Here is a 17,087-nt window from a genome sequence, read left to right as displayed (position 1 = left end):
AGAATCTGTGCCGCTTAGCTTCATCACTCAAACACGTATCTTACATTTAGGTGCAAAAACCTAACGTGAATCTAACGAGACTATTAAAAAAAGAAGACTTCATTCTAAATTTAAAACTGTATTTACAATGAATTACATCTGTGTAAAAATTCACATGTGGAAAGTGATCAAAACATAAAGGTTTTAACAGCTGAAAACAAGTCCTATTCACTTTGATGATTATTTAGGTTCAAAATGTTTTTCCCTTTAAAGTAATCTGGATCTGTTTATCAAATAACTTCACAGAACTTCCTACAGGAAAAAAAGATAACCTGACCACTGACCAGTATTCTAGAATCCTGAGAGCTATCTATCTTACTATACATTAATAAAAGAGCATTCTGATTTAATTAGTGTGATTAAGAGGAGTAGTCCCCTTGAAACTAACCCCACCCAAACTGTCACTTAAAGCTGAAATAACCACCACAAAATATTAGCACTGTCACATACTTGTCAGTAATATCCTTCACCTTTATACATGCAATCCCTCCTATATCTAAAATTAAAATCAAGAACAATTCGTTAGCAATATTTGACCATGTACCAACAGGAATATTAACGATTGGGGCGCCTGGGTGGGTGGCTCAGTCGGCTAAGCGTCCGACTTCAGCTCACATCACGATCTTGCAGTTCGTGGGTTCAAGCCCCACGTCAGGCTCTGTGCTGACAGCTCAGAACCTGGAGCCTGTTTCAGATTCTGTGTCTCCCTCTCTCTCTGACCCTCCCCCGTTCATGCTCTCTGTCTCAAAAATAAATAAACGTTAAAAAAAAAATTTTTTTAAAGGAATATTAACAATTAATCTACAGAATTTTATAACATGAGCACTTACCGTGTGGCTTTCAAGTTCTGCGATTTTTTCAGGTGCTTCAAAACCCAAAAAATACATTCTGATTACATGATCAGTACTACCTGTGGCTAAAAACATACCACCTGCAATAAAAACGTCAAGGTTAAAAAACTTGGGTTTGTAACAAATATCCAAACAAACCAAATCTCTGTATCAAATTAAGCAAAATCTCTTATTCCAAAACTAAGTTTATCTCAATAGATCCATTTTATAACTCATTACATAAAAACTTTAAAATTAATATAATGCAGAGCGATGTTGCAATTTATAATAAAAAATACATACTGGGTCTTCATCCCTATTTCTGGCACAGAGCTCCTAAAACCCTTGGAATTTCCTAAGTGACAACACTGATAAAAGTATCTTGATATTCATAACAAACCCATTTCGACCACACCAGAGCTCACATTAACAAAGTTCACATTAATGGGGGGTGCTGACTGCCAGAAGTACCAACCGTGTGATCAGAGGGCTCCCCTGACCTCCGAGAAGTGGGGGGGAGAGGGAGTTGAATCGATCACAAATGATTTAATCAACTGTACCTATGTAATAGAGCCTCCATAAAAACCCAAAAGGAAAAAGTTCAGAAAGCTTCCAGGTTGGTGAACACGTGAAGATTTGGGGACGTGTGGCATGCCTAGAGAGTGCCCCATCCCACACACTTTATCCTCTGTGTCTCTTCCATTTGGCTGTTCCTGAATTATATCCTGTTATAATAAGCTGGAAATCTAGTAAGTAAAATGTTTGGGTTCTGTGAGCTGTTCTAGCAGAATAATCAGACCCAAGGAGGGTGTTGTGGGAACCTCCGATCTTTAGCCCATGAGTCTGAGCACAGGTGACAACATGATCTGGGACAGGGGGAGTCTTGTAGGACTGAGCTCTTCACCCGTGGGATCTCACACTATTCTTTAGGTAGATAGTGTCAGAACGGTACTGAACGAACTGTAGGACACCCAGCTGCTGCTAGATACAGAATTGTTTGGTGGTGTTGAAAACAAAACAAAACAAAACAAAAAACACATAAATCAGATGGGACGTTAATTTAAAAAGTAATTCAACCCGGAAATATTCACTATCTCCCACTGCCTTACAAACTCTGGGCAATGACCCTATGTGCTACTAGTCTAAAGATGACTGACAAAAGGGGCTCTGCTTTCGAAAGAACCTCACATACCCACACCTCGCTTCAGAATACAAGTTCACTCATTCAAGTTTCCAGACTCACTGGGGGAAGTCTTTGACGTCGCCTAAAAAGAAAAACTACTACCCAAGTTCACTGTGTACGAAAAGAAAATGCGGAAATGATTTAACCAGGATGTGTGGAAAACAAATTCAAACTATCAAAGTACACAGTGCAGCCTGTTAAAGAGAATCAGTTTTGGTGTATCTCACCACGGACACATGGATGCCTTAAGCCTCCTTCTGCCAGCTCGTCTATCACAGACTCTGATGGCCATTAAAAATCAGAGAGTGGCAGGGGCACCTGGGTGGCTCAGTCGGTTAAGCGGCCGACTTTGGCTCAGGTCACGATCTCGCAGACTGTGAGTTCGAGCCCCGCATCGGGCTCTGTGCTGACAGCTCAGAGCCTGGAGCCTGTTTCAGATTCTGTGTCTCCCTCTCTCTGACCCTCCCCCATTCATGCTCTGTCTCTCTCTGTCTCAAAAATCAATAAACGTTTAAAAAAAAAAAAAAAATCAGAGAGTGGCAGAATGGGACAGTGAAAGACAAGAAAAAAGTTAATTAAATAAACATCATAGATTAAACCTAAGTCATCTACTATCCATCTGAGAAAGGCTCTAAGCAATACTGTGGCCATTCAATAAAGGCTAAAATAAAACTAAGAAAAAAAGAATGACTAAAGTTATCTTACCAACACTAAAAGAAGAACAAAGCATCTGAACACCTGGTCTAGGCTTCTCCGTGAACTTCAAGGGACGTGGACTTGAAAAGAAGAAGATGTCGTTTTAGAACTCATTAGTTTAACACATTAACAGGGTTCAGAATACTGGTTTGAATCTAGCACATTTAAATAGTATGACCTTATTTATGAAGCACCTCACAGTATGTCAAGTATCTCTGCATATAATATTACAGCTGGATGGGTTCTGGAAGACTGTTCAATCCCTATGTTCACAAGAACGCTACCACACAGCAAGAGCAGACCTACCAGCCCCAGTCTTGTAGCTGAGGGGACTAAAACCCAGAATGCAAGTGAACCCGCCATCAAGGCTGTAGGACAGGGAACACAACCACCAGGGGACAGCGCCACTCGGCAGAAACAGTGCAAGCCCCAGTGTAACTTTGCATTTTTATCGGAGCCACGTTAAATGTAAAAAGATTAGTTTTCTTTCATTTAACCCAATATATCCAAAATATCACATCGATATTAATAAAAACATTAATGAGAACTTTAGATTCTGTTCATATCACATCTCCGAAATCTTCCAGAACATACGGCACACATACTGTATCTCTTCACCAAAGACACCGGATCTGTATTCAGATTTCATAAAACCTTAATTCACATACTCAAGTTGTTTGAAATACGCTTAAAGGTTTTATAATACCTGAATCAAGTATCAGGTTTTAAACTGAAATTAATAATTCAGCTCCTCGATTGCACCAGACACACGTGAAGTGCTCACCAGTCATATGAGGCTGGCGGGTACTGTCCTGGACAGCACAGATCTACAACCCAGGTCTTCTGACTCTTAAGTAATCCTGCCTAAATTTCTGACTACATGTCCAATTATACACTTCTAACATTTTTCAAGATGTTCATATGATCTCACTTTTTTCCCCCATAGAATGTGCCCTCTAAGATAGAAGAACTTGATTCTTTTATCTATCCAACCATCCAAACAGTACATTGCAAACAGTAAACAGTCAATAAGGCACTAATGCTGTAAATAGTAAAAAGTAAAAAGGCAACCACAATACAGAACTTCACTTTATAATCAGACTTCATCTCATTAGACTAAACTGTAACATTAGAAAAAGAAAACTTGGGGGGCGCCTGGGTGGCGCAGTCGGTTAAGCGTCCGACTTCAGCCAGGTCACGATCTCACGGTCCGTGAGTTCGAGCCCCGCGTCAGGCTCTGGGCTGATGGCTCGGAGCCTGAAGCCTGTTTCCGATTCTGTGTCTCCCTCTCTCTCTGTCCCTCCCCCGTTCATGCTCTGTCTCTCTCTGTCCCAAAAATAAATAAATGTTGAAAAAAAAAAAATTAAAAAAAAAAAGAAAAAGAAAACTTGGGGCGCCTGGGTGGCTCAGTCCGTTGAGCGTCCGACTTCAGCTCAGGTCCTGATCTCACAATTCGTGGGTTCGAGCCCCACATCAGGCTCTGTGCTGATGGCTCGGAGCCTGCTTCGGAGTGTGTGTGTGAGTGTGTGTGTGTGTGTGTGTGTGTGTTTCTCTCCCCCGCACTTGCACACACACACGCACTCTCTCTCAAAAATGAATAAACGTTAAAAAAAAAAGTTGAAAAGAAAACTTATTACACTATTAGAGCCACCTACCTGAATTTCAGGGATTCTAAATCCCACTGCCAGAAACAAACTGTCCCATCAGCACCAGTAGAGACCATGTATCTTTGGGAGCCTTTGGCCATTGGGCTAAACTGAAAAAGAACAACACATACAATTCAGTTTCCTAAGTGCCTACTAAAGTCATAGTTTAATGGTTTTTCAAAGTTAATTTCAACTCACAAATTTAAGTAAAACATAACCATTGCAAAATACAGGTGACAGTAGAGTGAAAAATCATAACCTACAAAAATAAGGTCTATCTCTCATTTGTAAATGTCATGCAATCTCAATAAAAGATTACTGTCAAAACTAACAAACAAGAATAAAGAGAAAAACTTTTGCAAAGAGAAAGTGAAGAGCGTGAAGAGTTGGTCCTACCAATATGAAAGCTTATCACAAAGCCTCAATAATTAAAACTATGGGGCATGGTAGGTACAGGGTCAGAATGACCAATGGAAAAAGAAATTATCAACTCCAAAATGGCCCTTAATAGAAGAGTTAAGATAAAGGGTTGTCTCAAAACAGTTGGGGAAACGATGGATCAAAGCATAAATGATTTACCAATCGTAGAGCAATCTGGAAGCTATTCTTCAGACTACAGACCAGGATAAATTCCAAGTGGATCAATTATCCAAATATTTAAAAAACAAAACTATGAAAGTATTCTAAGGAAACACAACAATTATACTGGTAACTTCAGAACTGGGCGTTCAACTGTGCCACACAAACAAGCTAGATAACGTAAGATCAATTTGGACCAGAGACATCCAATAAGGCTTAAAAGATGGAAAGGAAGGTACGAAGAAAACAAGAAAAACACACCAGGCAAAAGAATATGAACCAAAGTACAAAAGTGAGAGGGACTATGGTATACGACAGCAACGGAAATATCTATAGGACTACTGTGTTCGTTTGTGGAAGTGGTGGGGAAATGGGTTAAATGGTAGAGAATCTGGACCCAGTAAGAGCAAGAGGTAAATGCTGTTCTCAAGTAAAATGCAAAAATTTATCAGACAACAGTGTACAGTATTTACTGAAAGGAAACAGATAAGACAAACCACCAAGAATCAACCCAGTTAAATCCAAGAACCTTCACTGCAAGGAAGTAGTCCCTTCCTTCCCCCCAGGGTCGGGGAGGAGAGCCATGCAGAAGGAAACACACCTGCTGACTCACCAGGCATTCAACACAAAGGAGCTTAGCAAACAAAGTAGACATTAACAGGAAAGAAGAGTTGAGAAGCAATTTTTCTAGGTTATTCACATAATTATTCATCATTATAACATCCCAGAGAGATACGGTTTATTATGTTTTATGATTTTTCCCAAGATTATACACTTTATAAGGGAGGTAGGATTTGAATCTAAGACTTCTTCAAAGAAGCTTTTTCCAAGTTCCTTCTCTTCAAGTATAGAAAAGGAAGGGTTTTTTAAAATGTTGAAAGTGATCATTTACATCTAAGCAGGTATGTTCCAGAAGGCAGACTAAAACTGAGTTTTGGGGAATATCTCATTAAAAGTAATAACTAGGGGCGCCTGGGTGGCTCAGTTGGTCGAACACCCGACTTCAGCTCAGGTCATGATCTCGCGGTGAGTTCGAGCCCCGCGTCAGGCTCTGTGCTGACAACTCAGAGCCTGGAGCCTGCTTCGGAGTCTGTGTCTCCATCTCTCTCTACTTCTCCCCTGCTCATTCTCTGCCTCTCTCTCTGTCAAAAATAAATAAACTTTAAAATAAGTAAGTAAGTAAGTAAGTAAATAAATAAATAAATATAAAAGTAATAACTAAAGGTATATTAACAGCTGAATATTCTTATAATTAAAATTAAAACGTCACAGTAAAATTTGTAACTTTGCATAGGGTATTTTAAGAATTCCAAACCCGAATGTCTACAGAAAAGTAACTGCACCTGAAGTCTCCTATGTTCTAACTAAATCAAAGTCTTAGGTACACAAGTGGTGTTGCTGTCTAGTTCATCTCACTGACAACTCTGTCCCTAGCTTGACACAATACCGTCCTCTCTGTAACACTTCAAAAATATTTTTAAATACCTAGCATGGCAAAAGTTGCCAGGTTTGTTTGGGTTAGGTTGGAGGCGGGGGCTATTTGCGCTTATCTTCTCTCCTAAATGAACTTGATGGCACGCTAAATTCCATTAAAACAAAGCAACTGGGATTTCAAATATAAACACACTAACCTTATACCATGATCTGGAGAGATATGACATCTTTACAGCACTGAATCTTCTGATTCAGGAGTATACTATACTAGACATTTTCACTAAAACAGACTATTCCCTCGCCACCCAATGCCAAGGCTGTCGTTATTTTTTAAGACCTCTCTTCATGAAGAGTTTTCTAATTTCCTGGTAAAGTTTACTCCTATGTGTATGAAGGCTTTTGTTGCTATTGATTTATGTTCTTCTGTTATATTTGCTAATTAGTTATTGATGGTTTATAGCCAAGTTTTGGTTTTAGGACATAGGTTCTGTATTTATCTGGTTTACTAAGTTCTCAACAATTCTGTAAGTTTTAACAGAATTCACCAGCGAGTCCTCTCAGCTTTGGAGTTTTCTTTTTACGAGATTTTTTTTAATGCCCAACAGGCATATTTTTAACCTTTCAAGCTTTCCCTTTTGTAAGAGCAACATTCCTCAAATACAATATACTGACAGCCATGTTTCATTAATCATCCTCAAAGCTACTCATCAATGACCATAATATGTACCTCTGGATATTGAAAATAAGAGTCTCATTTTTCCAAGGAAAATCCTTATGCATAAAGGAAACATAAGAAGTATGATTTCTCAAAGTCCCTGGCAGCTTTATGACTCTGTACTACAATCTCGCGTAGCTACTTCCAAAGTCAAAATTGGTTTCCTGAAATCTACACATTTTTTTTAAATAAAGTCTATTATTTATTTTGAGAGAGAGAGAGAGAGCAGGGGGAAGGGCAGAGAGAAAGGCAGAGAGAGAGAGAATCCCCAGCAGGCTCTGCACTGTCATCGCAGAGCCCAAGGCAGGGCTCGAACTCACGAACCACGAGATCATGACCCAAGCCAAAAATCAAGAATCCGACACTGAACCAACTGAGCCACCGAGGAGCCCCCAAATCTACAAATTCTGAGTATTCAGTATATAACATATGCCTGGAACACAGCTTCTACAACTTGTCTGGTGGCAAAGTTTAATGTATGCTGGGCCTCTATGTTCCTTTTATTTTTTTTTAATTTTTTTTTAATGTTTATTTTTGAAGGAAAGAGAGTGATTGAGTGAGTGAGTAGGGGGGGTGGGGAGGGGCAGAGAGAGAGGGAGACACAGAATCTGAAGCAGGCTCCCCCGGCTCTGAGCTGTCAGCACAGAGCCCGACACGGGACTCGAACTCACAAACCGCTAATTCATGACCTGAGCCGAAGTCGGACGCTTAACCGACTGAGCCACCCAGGCGCCCCTATGTTACTTTTAAAGAATGCATTCGTCAAAGGTAGCTAGTGACCCTTATTAAAATACTGCCAAAAATGCAAATCTTTCCTGTGTGTTTATTACATGTGCATTTTAGACAGATTTATGGAAAGGGGGAATTTGCACAACATAAAACTCACCATTTGAGCCATTTTAAAATGTGGAACTCAGCAGCACTTACTACTTTCACATGCAGTGCAGCCATTACCACTATCTGGTCCCAGAGCTATCATTTTGTAAGACAAATTGTAACCTGTCAAAGCATTTTCAGTGGATTCTCTTGGTATAGCGTACATGTACATGTAATATGGTGCCATACTTGTCTCTTGCTGTTAAGTGGATAGACGTGAACCATGTGAACCTGAATCATGACACTACAGCCCAAGATCCTCAGCATGAGTCTCCTAAGAATATTGAATCTCTAATCCTTAAATGCAACAAATGTGTCAACACTCAAGAAATTTACTATCAACATAATACTGTTATGTAATATAGAATTCATACTGAAATTTCTCATTTCTCAAAACTGCTTTATAGATTTTCTTGACTCCTAGAGCCAGGATCCAAATCAAGGCTCACATATCACATTTATACTTGTACTATTTTCTTAGTTTCCTTGTAACTTTATTTACTTATTGACTTAGCCTTTGTTGAAACTAAATGTTTGAAGGATATGGATTTACTTCACAGACTGTTTCTTAATTTGAATTTGATTACTTCCTCATGAGATTCAGGTTAAACTTTTTTTTTAACAGAAATACTAACAGGAAAATAAGGAAATTTCACTGTAGAGTCAATGCATTTATAGTTACAGGTCTATTCAGATTTTCTTCTTCTCTGTGCCAGTCTTCATAAGTGTTTTTCTGAGTATTTACCTGTTGCATCTTTATTTTCAAATTTCTCATATGGTCATTTAAGATATCCTCTTTTTAATGTCTGAAGAGTCTATAGAGATGCCCCCTTAAAGCTGATAATGGTTACTTGTGACGTTTTTTTTCTTCCTTCCTCAATCTTATACCAACATTTTCAGTCTTTCAAAGAACTTTTGGCTTTGCTGATCCTGTTATGCTTATGTTTTCTATCCTTAATTTTTGTACTTATCTCCCTAACTCATCCTCTATGGTTTCCTGTTATTTTTCTAACTTCCTGAGAAATACAGTGGATCACTGAATTTCACCTTTTTAAAATATATGCATTGAGAGTTATAAATTTCCCTTTGTGCACAGCTTCAGCTGTGTATTAGTAATCCAATGCCATGTAACAAATTACCCCAAAACGTAGCTACCAAAATCAATATATATATTATCTCCCAGTCTCTTAAGGGTCAAGAATTCAGAGAAGCTTAGCTAGGTGGTTCCAGCTCAGGGTCTCACGAGGCTGCAGGAGATGTCCGACCAGCTTCCGAAAGGGCAGACTCCCTTGCCTCTGGCAGGAGACTTCAGGTGTTTGCCATGAAGACCTGTCCTTAAGGTTGTGAGTATCCTATCCAAACGACAGCTGACCTCCCTCAAGATAAGTGAGTCAAGAGAGTAAGGTCAACCCAGGGCGCCTGGGTGGCTCAGTCGGTTAAGCATCCAACTCTTGATTTCAGCTCAGGTCATGATCTCATGGTTGTGAGCTCGAGCCTCACGTCAGGTTCTGTGCTGAGTGCAGAGCCTGCTTGGGAGTCTCTCTCTCTGCCCCTCCCCTGCTCACACTCTTCCAGTCTCTCTCAAAATAAATAAACTTAAAAAAAAGAAAAAAGACATGTCCACGCTATTCGACATGGGGACTTATCGAGGGGCATGAGTCCAGGGAGGCAAAAATCACCAAGCACCATCTTGGTGGCTGGCTATCGAATTCTACATTCCATGATAGATAAGAACCTAATATTTTCATTAATAATTAGTTAAGTATTCCCAAATTCTTATTGTGGTTTCTCCTTTGACACATGGGTTATTTAGGGGCGCCTGGGTGGCGCAGTCGGTTAAGCGTCCGACTTCAGCCAGGTCACGATCTCGCGGTCCGTGAGTTCGAGCCCCGCGTCAGGCTCTGGGCTGATGGCTCGGAGCCTGGAGCCTGTTTCCGATTCTGTGTCTCCCTCTCTCTCTGCCCCTCCCCCGTTCATGCTCTGTCTCTCTCTGTCCCAAAAATAAAATAAAAAAAATAAAAAAAAAAAAAAAAGTATATTGCTTGGGGCACCTGGGTGGGTGAGTCGGGTAAACATCTGACTTTGGCTCAGGTCATGATCTCACGGTTTGTGGGTTCGAGCCCCACATCAGGCTCTCTGCTGACAGCTCAGAGCCTGGATCCTGCTTCAGATTCTGTGTCTCCCTCTCTCTCTGCCCCTCCCCCACTCATGCTCTGTCTCTCTCCTCTCTCTCTCAAAAATAAACATTAAAAAATTTTTTTAAATAAAATAAAAGAATATTGCTTAATGTGAGGATTACTCTGCTATTAATTCTAGCTGTTAATAATTTCAGGCTTAATTTCACTACTGTCAGAGAATATATACTTAGGATGATTTCAGTATTTTCAAATTTGCTGAGAACTTGCTTAAAGGGTCAGAATGCGGACAGTAGTTATACAATAAACACCCCACTTACAGTTGTAAAGAAATGATGCTGATATTATACACAATGTTTCGATGTGGCATCCAAGTCATTATTTATGTTGTTCAAAGCTGTGTTTCTTTTTTTATAATTTTTTAAATGTTTATTTGTTTTTGAGAGAGAGAGAGAGAGAGAGACATAGTACGAGCAGGGGAGGGACAGAGAGAGAGGGAGACACAGAATCCAAAGCAGGCTCCAGGCTGTCAGCACAGAGCCTGAGGTGGGGCTCAAGCTCATCAACCTCAAGATCATGACCTGAGCCAAAGTTGGACACTCAACCAACTGAGCCACCCAGGCGCCTCTATGTTTCTTAAGAGTATAGACTCTTCATTCAATTACTGAGAGAAACAGAGATGTTTTAATCTCCCACTATGATTATGGAGATCTACTTTTCCCCATGAATTCTATTTTTGCTTCATGTATTTTGACTCCATGTTACTAAATTTAGAACTCAATCTTCTGTTTTTATCATTACAAATTGCCCGTTTACCTCTAAAAATAGTAATTTCCTTAAAGCCTATTATCTAATATTAGCATACTGTATCAGCATTCTTACAGTTAATGTTTATGAGTTTCCCATCCTTTACTTCCAGCCTCCCCTTAGCCTCATAGCGCAGGCGGGGTTTTGTTTCTTAGTTATGTCTGAAGTCTGTCTCTCACTGGAACCACCTAATGCACTTGTACGTGAAGTGCTCGTGAACACACTGCTGTCTGCTGACAGCCTGGTAACATTCCAGCACTTCCCGACTTTCTTTTGCCCTCCTTTCTTGCCCTTTTTTTATTACTATTATTCCATATTTCCCCCCTATTGCTTGTTCTACACCCTCTTACATTTCTTTTGCTATTTTAGAGATTACTAAATCCACCTTCATCTTATTAAGTCTTATGTAAACTTGTATTTTTCACTTCTCGACGCAAAGATGTCAGAATACTACAGGTACCTCCTGCTGACATACAAGCCCTATTGCTATTATTTGCTAGTTCGGCTGTCTCTATATTTTTAAATTTTTTTAAATGTTTATTCATTTTTGAGAGAGAGAGAGAGCACGCGCGCGTGAGAGTGCGCGCACAAGCAGGGGAAGGGCAGAGAGAGAGAGACAGAATCCGAAGCAGGCTCCAGGCTCTGAGCTGTCAGCACAGAGCCCAATGCGGGGCTCGAACCCACGAACTTTGAGATCATGACCTGAGCTCAAGTTGGACGCCCAACCGACTGAGCCACCCAGGCGCCCCAATTGTTTCTAAGATTTTTAAACCCATAAACCCTTAAACCCATATACCTGTTGTATATAGTTGGTGCTTTCTTCCATTTGTCCGCACTTTTTTTTTTTAAAACTCTTCATTCATCCTTGCATCTCCAAGCCTAGGATCACATTTCCCTCTCAGCCTAAAGAAGACTATTTAGAAATCCCCTGTTCCACTGCTGGGAGACTTCTGAAACTGTGTTTAGAGAGCTTCAGTGACAGATTTGATGGGTTCAGAACGCTTGATAGTCACTGTCAATTACCACTTTATTAATTTTAAATAAACCCAAATATAAGATTATTTTTATGTCTTTATTTCATTAAAGCTCTCCACCCAATGTGGGGCTTGAACGCACGACCCGGAGACGAAGTTGCACACTCTACCAACAGAGCCAGCTTGGCACCCCAACAGCACTTCAGAAAGATCACTTCTTGAGGCACCTGGATGGCTCAGTCGGTTAAGCATCTGATTTCGGCTCAGGTCGTGATCCTGCGGTTTGTGTGTTTGAGCCCCACGTCGGGCTCTGTGCTGACAGCTCAGAGCCCGGAGCCTGCTTCACACTGTGTCTCCCTCTCTCTCTGCACCCCCCTGCTCACGTTCTCTCAAAAATGAATAAACATTAAAAAAAAAAAAAAAAAATAGAGCACTTCTTTGGGGTCACCAGAATAGCTCAGTCGGTTGAGCATCCAACTCTTGGTTTCAGCTCAGGTCATGATCCCAGGGTCACGGGATCGAGCCCTGCATCAGGCTCCAGCGCTGAGCACGGAGCCTGCCTGGGATTCCCTCTCTCCCCCCACTGCCACTGGTGTGTTCTCTACCTAAGATAAAAAAAAATAATAATAAAAAATAATAAAGAGCATTTTTTTTTTTGTCTATCAACTCCCACTGTTCTACTGAGAAACTAATCATCAGCCTTACTGCTTATTTTTCCTTTTGGTTACCTTAAGATTTCTCTTTGGCTTTAAAAGGTTTATTGTGATGAAAGGGCACCTGGGTGGCTCAGCTGGTTAAGCGAACGACCCTTGGTTTCAGTTCAGGTCATGATCACATGGTTCGTGACTTCGAGCCCCACGGGGTTCCGCACAGACAGTGCAGAGCCTGCTTGGAATTCTGTCTCTCTCCCTCTCTCTCCGCCCTTCCCCTGCTTGCGCTCTCTCTCTCTCTCCCTCAAAAAATAAACTCAGTTAATTAATTAATTAAACCAAACACAAGTTTGCTGGCCACGTTCACTAGCTTCAGTTTTCCGTATGTTTCTTCTGCTCAGGGTCCTTAGTGCTTCTTCAATCCGTGGCTCTATTTCTTCAGCGCATTTTGCAAACTTCGCAGCTCTTATCGCTTCAAGTGCAGCTCTGCTCCACTCTCTCTCGTCCTCTTGTTCAGGAATTCCAAGTACACATGGAATTTCCAGTTGCTGTAATTTTTTTCTATTCTAATTAGTTGCAAACGCAGCTACACATAAATTGTGTAGGGATTTCCAAAATATTTCCTCTCCAATCTTACCAGTGTGTCAAATACTCTACTAGGCTTTTCAGGCACCCCCAGTGGAATCGGCGAATGCCTTACAACTCAAGGCTCCTCTGTCTGCCCTTTCCTTACCTACCATATCTTGACGTTCTAAGCTCTTATTAGTGCCTCACGTATTTCTTCACGAAAGCCACGGGCACCTGGGTGGCCCATTCTGTTGAGTATCCAACTCTTCATTTCAGCTCAGGTCATGATCCCAGGGTTGTGAGACCGAGGCTTGCTTTGGGCCGGGCACGGAACCCACTTAAGATTCTCTCATTCTCCCTCTGCCACGCTTTCCTGCTCACACACTCTCGCTCCCAAATAAAATAATTTTTAAAATAAAAATAAACAGGGGCGCCTGGGTGGCTCAGTTGGTCAGGTGTCCAACTTCAGCTCAGGTCATGATCTCATGGTTTGTGACTTCGAGCCCCGCGTCAGGCTCTGTGCTGACAGCTCAGAGCCTGGAGCCTGCTTCGGATTCTGCGTCTCCCTCTCCTTCTGCCCCTCCCCTGCTCACACTCTGACTGTCTTTCAGTAATAAATAAACGTTAAAAAAAATTTTTTTTTAATAAAAATAAGTAAATAAGTAAAAGAAAGCTAATCCAAACGAGCTATACATTATGTCTTTTCACTCCTGCGGAATGTTCATTTACTGTTCTTTCAGACAGACAAAAGGTTCTACCTCTGGTTCTACTAATCTTAATGTTTTTGAGAATGTAAGTTATATCCAACGACACTACATGATGCTACCCTTAAGCGTGTACACCAAAATACTGACAGTGACTACTTCTAGATGGTAAGATCATGGAGGCTTATTTTCTTATGTGCTCATTTTTCTGCAAACGATAGGACTTGTATACATTTTCAATACAAATTGGAAGAAAAAAACCTTTACTAAAATTAAAAATGTTTTCTATATGCCAGTAACAACAGAGCAAAGAACATGAAAAAGATTAATAACTAAAACTGTGTACCTGTTTGACTGTGAACTTTGGTAACCACTGGCAAGCACAGATGACCTCTGATGTATAAAAGCTTACTACCACCCAGACTTCTCAGGTATATTCAGTAGGTGATAACCACACGTGGCCCCATTACCAAAGAATGGGCCTCAGGAAAGACCAGAGCTCCACTTTCACAGTGCGGGACTCCATAATGGTTTTAGGACAGACACCAGCACAGAGTACTAGAAGTTTTCTCATTTGCTGCTATACTGCTTATAAATTCATATGAAATAACAAAACATTAACTGTGAAACACAGTCTTCCAGAAAACAATTACACTCCTTGCCTTAAAATAAATAGGTCCACCAAAATCTCGCTTAAATTTTCAAAATATAACACTATCCCGATTACGGTTGTCTTCATTCAAAAATAAGTTTCTTGTCTCTATCCTTCAAGAAAACTGACCAGAAGAGTTTAGGAAAAAATCTCTCTTGTCACAAGACTTCACACCAAATCTCTTTGGAGACCACTTAGCACAGAGCCTGGGTGAATTCATACCTGAAAACGGAACCACTCCCCCAGTTTTATCCAAATTCAAATCAGAAGCACCCATGTCCCTTAAAAGGCCTCACAAGTCATTATCTCCTAACAAAATGTGATTTTCGAAATAATGATCCAAATGCACCATTTTCAGTTCCGAATGAACTAATGGAGCTAAGGCAGTATCGTCGATGGCTACTACAGAGAGACTCCCAGACATTTCACGCCTAGAAGAGCGTACACCTCAAGGTGATCAAGGCTTTGGATCAATGATCCTGAAAGTGTAGCCTGAGGAGGAGGAGGAGGAGGAGGAGGAGGAGAACCTGGAAACTTATTAGGAATGCCAATTCTCAGGCTCCACCTCCACCATTTCAGTCAGGATCTCTGGCGGTGAGGCCTAGCGATCTGTGCTTGAAACAAGGCCTCCACGTGATCCAGGCCTACATTAAACAGAATTACTGCTCTGGATCCAACATCCAAGTTACAGGAAATACAGGGACATACTGAGCTGCTCTACAAGGATACAAGCAGTAACAGCCAAACTGTGGGAACCCAACTCTTTCAACAGAGACACTTACTGTAAAGGGTTTTAAAAGTTGGGCAAGGGAATGCAATTTGTTTTAAGCTTCTTTTTATCGACAGTAACCAATTGTAAGGTACAGGTTTTGTCCGGTTGCTCAAAGTAACTCTATTTATGAGACAAATGGAAATCTGAACATGAAAAAAGGAAGTATGATGATAATGTTTTGGTTGCTTTTTTTTCTAACATTTATTTATTTTTGAGACAGAGAGAGAGAGAGGGAGAGAAAGCAAGCATGAGTGCAGGAGGAGCAGAGAGAGAGAGAGGGAGACACAGACTCTGAAGCAGGCTCCAGGCTCTGAGCTGTCAGCACAGAGCCCAACACGGGGCTCGAACTCACGAACCACGAGATCATGACCTGAGCTGAAGTCAGATGCTTAACCGACTGAGCCACCCAGACGCCCCTGGTTGTGTTTTTTAAAAAGAAATCCTCATCTTTTAGAAAGACATATTGAACTACTTACAGAAGATATGATATGAAATCTAGGATCTGCTTTAGGTACAAAGTGAAGTGGTTGGGGAACAACTAGCCATGGGCACTTAGGGATTCATATGAGTCTACTTTGTGTATGTGCAAAATTAGCTTCCACAATAAAGTGAAAAAATTGTTTAAATATACTTCAACAAATTTAATCAACTCAGCAAACTCCACAGGTTTTAAAGTAGAAAAATCAGGGTGCCCAGGTGGCTCAGTTGGTTGAGCGTCCAACTCTTGATTTCAGCTCAGGTCATGATCCTAAGGTCATGGGATCGAGCCCCACATCGGGCTCTGCAATGAGCATGGAGCCTGCTTAAGATTCTTTCTCTCTCTAATTTTGTGCCTCTCCCCCACTCACACACTCTCTCTCAAAGAATAAAAAATAAAGTAGAAAAATCATTAATGTAGCCTCAGGTTTGTAAGCGACACTCCCCCAGTTCAACAGTAAGCCTAAAAGAAGCAATACGTCATCCATCATGCCTTCCTGTAAAGCTCTAACTGCATTAGACATTACATCACCCTTCCAAGAGTCATGGAGGTATGATTAATTACATTTCTCTTGGTTACTAAAACAGATCATACAATTGCTAAGCATCTTACTATTTGTCACCTCTGAGGAGAAAGAGTTTCAAAGGAAAAGGAGATCATATACATATATGCACACTGAACCTAGTTTACCTGTAAAGATGTGATTGACCCCGTGTGTCCTTGGAGCACAGCGACCGGGGCACAAGTTCTCAAGCACCACACTCTGATGATCTTATCACAGCTCCCTGCAGCGATCATCGTATTCTCATAGTTGACCGCCATATCTGAAATTTCTGCAGAATGACCTCTTAATGTGGATAATAGGCGGCCATTGTGTGTTGACCAAATCTTCACCAAACAATCATCCGAACCCTAAGAAAAAACATACCCCAAAATAAATGTTAACACAGCAAGTCCTTTACAGCAGTTTTAAAAATACCATTTATATGTCACTTAAATTAAGTATCTATAACTCCTCTTTCCAACTGTAGAATACTCTATAAATTATGAATCTTACAGTCAGAACACTTACGGAACAATAGTTCTTTTCTTCTTCAAATCACATCTACATAAAGATACTGTGAAGTTTTCATTTCTGTGGACCAGACCACATTATAAATACTATTTTCCCAAAATTCCCTGCCAAATAATGAGTCCAACCAAAAGTTCACCACTCACATATTTCACTTAACAATGGTTAAATGTCAGTTTAGCTCACATCAAGCTAAATAATTTGATACACGTTAGGACAGATATACGGATCACAGGCTGACTGGAAATTCCAAAAACAACTAAAAAATAATGGGACTA

General features: G+C 40.6%; 1 protein-coding gene across 1 annotated transcript in view; it reads right to left on the bottom strand.

Annotated features, from left to right (window-relative positions):
* The window catches only part of BRWD1 (bromodomain and WD repeat domain containing 1), a 121,127-nt gene that overhangs the window by 77,037 nt on the left and 27,003 nt on the right, over positions 1-17,087 (bottom strand). The window contains exons 8-11 of the mRNA XM_053903070.1: positions 16,428-16,649; positions 4,404-4,504; positions 2,758-2,828; positions 870-970 (exon numbers count right to left, since the gene is read on the bottom strand). Coding sequence (XP_053759045.1) covers positions 870-970; positions 2,758-2,828; positions 4,404-4,504; positions 16,428-16,649 — 495 coding nt within the window. The remainder of the gene's footprint in view (positions 1-869; positions 971-2,757; positions 2,829-4,403; positions 4,505-16,427; positions 16,650-17,087) is intronic.

This window comes from Panthera pardus, unplaced genomic scaffold, assembly GCF_024362965.1.
Source record: "Panthera pardus isolate Hobbes unplaced genomic scaffold, ASM2436296v1 HiC_scaffold_16, whole genome shotgun sequence".
Taxonomy (NCBI): domain Eukaryota; kingdom Metazoa; phylum Chordata; class Mammalia; order Carnivora; family Felidae; genus Panthera; species Panthera pardus.
The sequence above is the reverse complement of the archived record's forward strand: the minus strand, read 5'-3'. Positions and strand labels throughout refer to the sequence as shown.